Below are 9,991 nucleotides of genomic sequence, written 5' to 3'. Positions count from 1 at the left end.
GGCCGCGGCCCTTCCTGGGGAGACGGCCCCGAAGGGCTGTGAACTCGGGTTGTCAGCCACGTTCCTCCTGTTGGGCGCCGCCTGGCCCCTCAGGCCTTCGATGAGCATGGCGCGCTCTTGTGTCTGGGCCCTTGGAAGTGACCGTTAGGGTGCTAGTGGCAGTCGACGTGCTGAGTTGATTACTCTCGAGGGCCCTCGAGCAGACTCCCACTTCTGGAGCTGCAAAGCATTCTCGCTGATGACCTGTTCACAGCTTTCCGAAGGCCACTTGTGTCGTCAGGCCTGGCCTCTGGTCCAGTGCCCTTGGAAAAACAAAAAGCATCGTTCGTAAACAGTAGTGTCGTTTTGATTGCTTTTGTCTGTGTGTCCAGGAGTGGAGTGTCTGAAAAGTGAACTTGGGAGGGGAAAGTGGTGTTGACCCAAACAAAGAGGTAAACAAGCAGGTTCAAACAGTGGAGATTATTTGGGAAAAGCGGTGGAATTGCAGTTCGGGACATGGAGATTGTTGCAAGTTACCGGCAAGTCCGAAGAGACAAAGGGAGTCAGCTTTCGGGGCGTTTTAGGGAGAAATTGGGAAGAACAGGAGTTCGAGGTTGTGGTTTTTTCGTTGGCCGCAAGGGGTAGGTAATGCCGTTGCTGGAGCAAGGAGCGATCATCTTGTTTTCAAAAGCAGGAGATCAAATTCAAATACGAAAAATACCCTCCCTTGTTAAAATAAATCTTCCCTTTTCCTGCTGGTTATGCAGGCTGCAGTGACTGGTACGTGCATGAGAACTCCCTTCCTGGCTCCGTTTTGAATTTTGTTTCCTTTATTAATTTTTACAGTGGAAATGACATGATCAGCTGAACTGTTTTCATGTTTACTAATTAGGTTATTATTGTTGCACTGATCTAAGTCCCAATTCCCCTCACTGGTTCCTCGTGTTTTGTTTCACGAAAGGTATAAGTTTGCCAAAACTAAGGCAATTTTGAGAGAGCCATAGGTCTGAATATAGAATCTTCGGCAACTGACTTCTTTAAACCTCTGTTTTTTTAATATGTGATTAAAAACTGACTAACAGTTCCTAACTCATAGGGATGTTAGTGCTTGAATTAGATTTAAAAATATATATATAAATTGCCTGGCAAACTGCGTTAGGTGGTGCTTACTAGGCCCCAAATAAATGTCAGCCTCTTTCTTCCCCTTGAAAATTCAAGCCTTCGGGTTTAGAATTCCTATATCAATATTTTTCTCTAGATTTCTTTTATATTCACATATCTTATATTTGTGACTTAGTGTCCAAAATTTTTATAATAGAAATAAATCTCTGGCAAATATTAAAAAAATCCATCATTCATACTTTTTGTCAGCTGCTCCCTCAGAAGCATCCTTAGAATAAACATGCTGCTGTTTAGTGACTAAAGATGAGTCAAACAAACTCCTGATCACGATTTGAGTCTTCACGAGAACGAATAGATGCGAGCAGTTGAGTTTCATTTTCTGCCTCATAAAAGGCGATAAACACTGGTTCTGTAATTACGTATTTTTTCTTTATATCTGGTAAATGTGATTTTGACCTCAACTGTATACCAGACCGACTTATATAAAAAACTAATTGGGCTTATGCAATTTAGCAGTTAAAATATATCGGGGTGGGGGACCCATGCCAGTGGTTATATATGCTAAACCGTGATTATACGCTAAAGGAACGGGGAAATAGAAATTGTGTTGTTCTGAACATAAAAATGAGAGCACATTAAAGGGAGAGAGGGGTTGTGATTCTAAAAGGTTGAAAGAATGCTGCTGCTTATAGGAAAATCAAAAGATAAAATGAATGTCTTCTGTATAGATACTTTATGAATGGCTGATTACTACATTTTTAATTCTGAAAATATGTTAAAAATGTAATTAAGATAATATCAAAGTATGCATTGTTTTGGTAGACGTGAAGTTTCATGAAAATGAGGGTGTCATAGGTTGAATTGTGTCTTCCCAAAAGGTATGTACAAGCACAAGCTTAGCTACTGAAAATCCAGGGTGTGGCCTTGTTTCCATATAAGGAAATGTAATTAGTTAAGATAGGGTCTTTTTATAAAAGGGAAGGCTGGGAGTGTCTCCCTTCCCCTTTTGAGAGTTTCTCTAGAAATGTTTTACTCTGAGTCTTTGGAATGTAAATGAATCTTTCTATAAAAAAGATAAGCCCATTTGTCTTCAGGTCCAGGGCCTCAGCCTCCTTTGAAATGTTGACACCTCCAGGGTTTAGTAGACCTCTCTAGAGTTCTCACAACTTACATAGTTATAACTTAATTCCTACTTGCAGTCAGTCCAGAACCCCAAATTTCAGTAAGATTTGCCCTGAAAGCTCTAAATGTGCAGGAACATAAAAACATTTGCTCTATTTCCCACAGAGGGGTGTTGCATTATGATAAAGAGTCAGTCGTCAAGAAGACGTAACAGCTATACATTTGTCTATAACGAATAACAGAACTACAAAATACACAAAAGCAAAAAAAAAAAAAAAAAAAACCAGACCAAAAGGAAGAAATAGACAATTCGACAATCATTATCAGGGATTTTAATGCACTTCAGCATTGATACAGCAACTAGATTTTTCAAAAATCTTCAAGGTAGAAAAATCCGAACAGCTACATGTAAGAACATTGCTGGCTTTCCTCTGAGAAAACCAGCGCTGAATAAGAATACCTCTTTCCTTAGCTCTTAACACTGTGATACATAATATTTTTAATTGTTTTTATTATTTATTCATCCAATAGGCAAAACCATGGTACTTGTACTTACTTGCATTTCATCAGTCGCTAAGTGATTGACCATTTTCGCATATACTTATCATTTGGTTTTTTTCTTGTTTTGAAGTACATGGATAATTTCAGGTGTGTTTCTGTATTGTCGTGGCCTTTTTGTAATGTTTTATCTTGCCACTATTTCCCCCTCGTCGTTATCTTTTAAACCATCTTTCTTATGTTCTTTAACTTATAAAAGTTCGAATGTTTGTGTAGTCAAATCCACCAGTTTTGTTTTTCCTTTGGTTTCTCTAACTTCTTTTTTCGTGATCGTAGTTAAGACTTACAGTCTGTATAGGGCATTATCCCGTTTAAACTCTTACCTTGTAAAACTGAGGTACTCTCTGCAACCAATGAAGCATTGAAATGGGCCAGGTGATATAATTTCTGTCTGTGACGTTCTTACAACCTAGACTGCCAGTTAAAGCATTCAGTACAGCATTATCCTATCTCTGTGCAATTTCAACGCATGCCATGCTTTGGTTCTCAGATCGTTCCGAATTTCACGAGGCGGATCCAGACCAAAATCAAAGACCTTCTGCAGCAGATGGAGGAGGGGCTGAAGACAGCCGACCCGCACGACCGCTCTGCTTACACGGGGTGGACGGGTGAGACGCGAGGCCGCGGCCGGTGTCTTTCATTCTCGGGTTATGATATGTGAGAGTTGGATTTGAATTTTTTTTTCTTTAGAAATGATAACGTTTTATACCCTTTAAATGAAGTTTTGAACTGTCTTCATCGATGAGATACTTTGGAATTTTTTCGTGAAATAAAATGTTCCTGTTTATAGTTGATCCAGAAAAATTCATGTGATTCAAATTTAGGGAAGAAATTCAACAGTTGTATGTATTATATTGGGGGGGCGGGGAGGAAAATCAAATGTTACCAATAGAAAAAGAAAACACAACAGGAAAATGCCATCAGTGCGGAGAGGGATTACAGGGCTTTCGGCGTTAATGTGGAAACAGGTAAGCAGTAAGTCACAAAACAGAAATACAGGAACTCGGAGAAGAGGAGGCCAGACAGGAAGATGATGGGAAGTGAGAATTGACAGAAGAAAAGGAATTGAAGGAAAGGACAAAAAGAGAGAAAAATCACTTCAGAAATTAAGAGCAAATTACAAAGAGTTAAATAACTGACTCCACGGAAAACACAGCAGTACCATCAAAAGGGCAACAAAAACAAAAATGAGAGACTTCCAGTTTCGGGTCTGTCATGTAAGGAGTTTAAAAGTCACCACCCTGTCTTAACAAGTAAAAAGCTGAAGAAACTGAAGAATCAACAACTCAGGTTCGTCAGAGAAGTGAAGTGACAGGGCAAGCGTCTGCGTGAAAAACGGGAGCGGTGGGGAGTCAGAAACTCAGTTTACTGGGGCGGAGACCCCCAAGGAGACACCTCCACGGGAACGGTGGGGGTAAGAAACCTGGACTCTGACTGACAGATCGCTGCAGGCCCAGCGCAGACAAGTACGGGGGTTGCACTCCAGGGGGACCCAGTCACGGGAGCTTCCACACTTGGGTGAGATTGACTCAAGGAGTTTTCTCACTGTGAATATTGGAGAAAAAAATCCCTTCAGCTTCCAGCAGGGAGAGGGGAAAGGAACAATTATGAAATACGCCAGTTCCGCACGCTGCAAGGCAAGGATGCTAACTAGTAACATGAAAACATGAAAACAGAGTTACATGTGGAGTCAGATTCAGGTACCATAATATAATATGGCCGTGTAAATCACTCCATTACAAAGATTAGAGGACGGGTATTAAAAATAACTATAGCTACAGCAATGTTTAATGGGTGTACAATATGAAATATGTAAATTGTGACATCAGAAACAAAATGTTGGTGAGGGAAGTAGAGTTCTTATATGAGATCAAAGTTCTCAGCGTAAAATAGAGTGTTATAAGATGTTTTTATGTAAATCTCATAGTAACCACAAAGCAAAAAACCTATAATAGATAAACAATTTATCTTTAAAAAGGAATCAAAGCATACCAGTAAGAAAAATCATCAAATCACAAGGAAGACAGTAAAAGAGAAAGGGGCTACAAAACAGCCAGAAAGTTAATAAGATGGCGTTGGTAAGTCCTTGCATATCAGTAAGTACTTTAAATGGACTAAATTCTCAAATCAAGACAGAGTATTGAATGGATGAAAAAAAGAGCAAGACCTAACTATATGCTGCTTATAAGAGACTCATGTCAGCTTTATGGACATAGGCTGAAAGAAAGATGGAAGAGATACTCCATGCTAATGGAAACCAAAATAGAGCAGGGGTAAGTACATTTATGTCAGAACAGATAGACTAACTTCAAACGCTTTAGTAGAGACAAAGGGGGTCATTATATAATGATGTCAGTTCATCAAGAGGATATAAGAATTGTACAGATATATGCACCCAACATCAGAATACCTAAATCTATGAAACAAATACTAACATCTGAAAGGAAAAATGAACAACAATATAATAATAGGGGACTTCATTACCCCTCTTCCAGCAATGAATAGATCATCCAGATTATCAATAGGAAAGCATTGAAAATGAGCTATACATTACACCAGTGGACCTAACAGACATAACATAGAATATTCCATCCAACAGCAGCAGAATACAAATCCTTCTCAAGTGCATGTAGAACATTCTCCAGGACACATCATATGTTAGGACTCAAGTCTCAATAAATTCAAGAAGATAGAAATTATATCAAGTATCTTTTTCTGACCCCTATAGTATGAAACTAGAAACCATTAATAGTAGAAAAACTGGAAAATTCACAAATATGTAGAGACTAAACTAAACGCTTCTTAGTAACCAACGGATCAAAGCAAAAAAAGGAAATCAAAAAATATCTTGAAACAAATGAAAATGCAAACACAGTATACCAAAACCTAGGGGAGGCAGCCAAAGCAGTTATAAGAGGGACGAACACCACAGTAACTACTACATTAAGAGAAGGAAAGATCTCAAACAACCTAATTTTACACCTCGAGGAATTAGAAAAACAACAAACCAGATGCAAAGATAGCGGAAGGAAGGAGAAAACAAAGATGAGAGCAGAAACAAATGAACTAGAAACCAGAACAGAAAAGGGAAAGATCAGCGAAACCAAGAGGTGGTTTTTTGAAACGGTGAACAGAATCGACAAACCTATGTCAAGACTAGTTGAGAAAATGAGAAAAGATTCCAATAAAAAATGAAAGGGGACATTCCAGCCGATGCCACAGAAATACAAAGGGTCATAAGACACTACTGTGAGCAATTATAAGCCAACAAATTGGGTAACCTAGGAGAAGTGGATAAATTCCTAGAAACATCCAACCTACCAAGACTGAATTATGAAGAAACAGAAGATATGAGCAGACCAGCAATGAGTAAGAATCAGGAATCAAAATCCAATGAAGAAAAGCCCAGGACCCAATGGCTTTTCTGGTGAATTCTATCAAAAACATATATATTGGTCTTGAGAATTAATTTGAAAGGGAAGTAGGATGCCCTGGATAGGAGAATTAAAGAAGAAGCTACCTATTTAGAGAAATTTAAAAAGTACAATGAAAAGTAACAGTGAGAGTAGGATATTAGACAAAGAACAGTATTAGAGAACCTCAGTTCAAACGTCAGATGCTTTGTTTTCACCATCAAATCATTTCAATACTTTTTCCTACGATATACTTTACTAAGTATATGTTTATACAGGTTTATTTTTTACTTAGCTCTCATATTGACTTCTCAAACCCAGGACTAATAGCATGCCTCTTTTAGAAGCCACAGAAGCCATCCTTTATAGATTTTCAGAGAAAGACCCCTCTGTAGTTCACTTGACTACCTGGACCTGTTCTTTAATCTAAAATAGGAATGTAGGGTCGGTGATAAACTCCATCTTCTGCATTTGCTGCCTATTCTGCATCATGTGGCTGTTCCATCAATGGCGAGTTGAATCACCATTTGGTCATTTGGATGGGTTGGTCACCAAAGAAAATGGAAAATTGTGAGAAATAGAAAAATTGGAAAAAAGTTGTAAACTTGAGAAGAGTGATCATTTAATTGGGGATCATTTAATTGGGGATGTGGTTATATGAGAAGTAAAAAGAAAAGGATCCGATACAAGGATTAAGATGGAAAAGAGGATGGGTAAAGCCTCGAGGCGAGTCCGGGTGCAGCGGGAGGGCTGGGGAGTCGCGCACCTGCCCGCGTCCAGGAGGGAGCGAGTGGCTGCGTCAGAACAGTCAGGGCAACACGACAGTGTATTTAAACGTGAGGACTTTTTTTACCCTGAATTATTTTTTTCCATTTTTTAGAACATACCATACGTAACACTTGGATGTCGCCCTTCAGAAACAGGTTTTGTGTAGGCTCTCGCGTAATTGTTAAGCAGTGTCCTGAAGGTGGAGGGAAAGTAACGATGCTCTTCCCTGGGGGGTCGTTCCAGGCATAGCTCTTCTGTACCTGCAGCTGTACCGGGTCACGTGCGACCAGGCCCACCTGCTGCGGTCCCTGGACTACGTGAAGAGGACGCTCCGGAATCTGAGTGGCCGCAAGGTGGCCTTCCTCTGCGGAGATGCCGGGCCGCTTGCCGTGGGCGCCGTGGTGTACCACAGGCTGAAGAGCGACTGCGAGGCCCAGGAGTGCGTCACGAAGTGAGTCTTAAAACGGGCCGCATTTTCTCCAGCTTCCCAGTCAGTGGAAGGTCTTGCCGAAGGAAGACAGTCGAAAGGGAACCAGGTTTCAGTTGATGTACTGTTACTAGCGGGTCTCTCCAAGGGACGACTACGTTTGCACAGTGACCTTGGGCGTCCGCTGGGGTCACAGGCTCCCTTTCTGCCCAGGCTCGTGTTGGCCTTTGTTTCGGGGGGAATGAACATGGTTCTCTGCTACCGTGATCACGTTCAGTCGCCCCCGATGCGTGAAAGCTGGCTGACACGCCTCGGACCCACCGTGGCAGTACGATGAGTCACTTCGGGTTCCATTAGCACACGGTCAGCGTAAACGTCCTCTGTGCCCGTCGTTAGCACACGGTCAGCGTAAATGTGCTCCGTGCCCGTCGGGGCACAGTCTCTTCTGCAGAGGCCGACACCAGGGTCGCCTGCTGGTCTGGTGACTCGAGGTGACTCCCAAGCATGGGCTGCACCTCGGTGCCGTTTTCACTTAGATTTTAGATCACTGGCTTCTAATCGTGGGTTGCAAAATTGAGCATCTTCTCTCACGTGGTTCAGAATAGATATAAAGTAAAAAGTTTGAACACGAGATTTGTTATTCATTTTGATATATGAGAGAAATAGTGAAGTGGAGACATTTTTGTTCTCTGGGGTTTGGGGTTTGTTTTTGTTTGTGTTTTGGGTTTTTTTTTGTATTTTTGAAATCAGTTTTAAATTATAAATAACAGGTCATTCCTAAAATAATGGGGTTACTCACAGTTTCAGGAAAGAATGTTAGACATTGAGAAAACGGAGTTGTTCTTGTCGGGCAGGCTTCTGCAGCTGCAGAGAACGGTCGTCTGCGGAGATTCCGACCTCCCCGACGAGCTGCTGTACGGCCGGGCGGGCTACCTGTACGCCCTGCTCTACCTGAACACGGAGATCGGCCCGGGCACCGTGTGCCAGTCGGCCGTTAATGAGGTACACTGTGTGCCAGTCAGCTGTTAATGAGGTACCACGGGGTGTGGGCACCGTCACCTTAGCCCTCTTACAGTGCTGGCCGGACCCCGCTCCCAGGTCAGAGAGATCGCTTAAGGCATCTCATAAAATTAACAAGCGGCCCCTTTGTTTCCTTTGTAGGAATGTGTTCTTAGAAATGTGTACTCCTCAGGCCTGTATCAATGCAGCCGTCTTCACTAGAATCAGCGGCAGCTTCAAAAAGAGAATGTTTCCTTCTCTTTCACGAGATGCCTGAACTAGAGGCAGAGCTGGGGCCAAGGCTAGGGACCCTGGTCCTTCCTTCCGGGTCCCCTGTGTCCTGGGGGCCACGCCCTTACCTGCATGACCAGAGCCAGCCGCACACCCTGCCCCTCCCCTAGTCAGGGCGCAGGTGAGGAAGTGGGGATGAGCAGCTTCCTTTCGAAGGCAGCGAAGCAGAGGTTGCTGACCTCACTTCTGCTCACATCCCACTGCCACCACCAAGTCACGTGACTGTCCAGCTGTCTGGAGCTCGGAGGCCAGGCGCCTAGCTAGAACTTGGAGCACGGTTGACAACAGTGTGAAGGGAGAGGCTGTGAGGAGACAGTTTGTGTCTGCCACACAGTCGTCACAGAGGCGGTTCTGCCACTGGTCTGACTGAGGCCCTGCGTGCCACAGTGGGCCTCATTCTATCAGCCTCCCCGGCCCAGCCCGTCCTGCAGCGGCCTGCAAGGCTGCCAGGCTTTGGGGGAACGTATTGTAGCTACGGAGCACATGCATCATCTAGCATATTTTCACAGGAAGCTTTTCTAGATTCTAGAAAACCGTTTATGCAAAGAACTTTTGATTTCATGGTTTGGCTTAATGTCTTTTTCTACTCTGAGATTGTCTCCTGCTTTCTCTCTTCCTGTATTTACTAATTTGTAAAATAAAGATAACAATGTTGGCTACTAACTGTTTAAAGATTTTTAGATTAAGCTGCCCGTCTGTCTACCTAAAGACTTGCTGTTAGTGTTGATTAGACTGAGACAGGATACGTTTAGGTTATTAGACTTACGCTGCCCCCTGTGTCTGTAGGTCGTCGCTGCCATCATCGAATCGGGCAAGGCTTTGTCGAGGGAAGAAAGGAAGAGCGAGCGCTGTCCCCTCTTGTACCAGTGGCACCGGAAGCAGTATGTTGGAGCGGCCCATGGCATGGCCGGGATCTACTACATGCTGATGCAGGTGAGGACACCCCGAAATACTGAGGTGGCGATCGTACCGTAAAATACAAATCAAATAGGAAAATGGAACTATTTTAGCACAAACCAAGCAGGCTGAAACAAAGCGAGGCTCCACTCCGAATCGTGGGTGCTCCGGCTCTACCGCATGAGCCCTGAGCGGTGGGCTCCGGGGGTGCCTTCGGTGTGCAGGTTTGCACCGGCCGAGGTGCCTGCCACGGCCCTTTGCCTCTGTCCACGTCCTTTTGCTGACGGAAGTGGTCACTCATGTAATAAGGGAGAACCTTCGCGCCCATAGTGTCTGCTCATGCACTGAATTAAAAACAGAAACCTGACCATTTTGTTCCTGAGTAGATTTTCTCATTCTCTGCTGAGACAGCATA

At 43.1% G+C, this 9,991-nt stretch overlaps 1 protein-coding gene across 3 annotated transcripts in view; it reads left to right on the top strand.

Annotated features, from left to right (window-relative positions):
- Positions 1–9,991, top strand: part of LANCL2 (LanC like 2) — a 35,039-nt gene that overhangs the window by 16,862 nt on the left and 8,186 nt on the right. The window contains exons 1-5 of one of the 3 annotated variants that reach the window (XM_011371498.2): positions 7–620; positions 3,272–3,389; positions 7,206–7,413; positions 8,244–8,391; positions 9,466–9,612. In XM_011371498.2, coding sequence (XP_011369800.1) covers positions 3,329–3,389; positions 7,206–7,413; positions 8,244–8,391; positions 9,466–9,612 — 564 coding nt within the window. In that variant the 5' untranslated portion in view covers positions 7–620; positions 3,272–3,328. Of the gene's footprint in view, positions 1–6; positions 621–736; positions 760–3,271; positions 3,390–7,205; positions 7,414–8,243; positions 8,392–9,465; positions 9,613–9,991 lie in introns of those variants that run through there. The other 2 variants (XM_023537474.1, XM_023537473.1) reach the window with 2 other exon arrangements.

This window comes from Pteropus vampyrus, unplaced genomic scaffold (assembly GCF_000151845.1).
Source record: "Pteropus vampyrus isolate Shadow unplaced genomic scaffold, Pvam_2.0 Scaffold192, whole genome shotgun sequence".
Taxonomy (NCBI): Eukaryota; Metazoa; Chordata; class Mammalia; order Chiroptera; family Pteropodidae; genus Pteropus; species Pteropus vampyrus.
The sequence above is the reverse complement of the archived record's forward strand: the minus strand, read 5'-3'. Positions and strand labels throughout refer to the sequence as shown.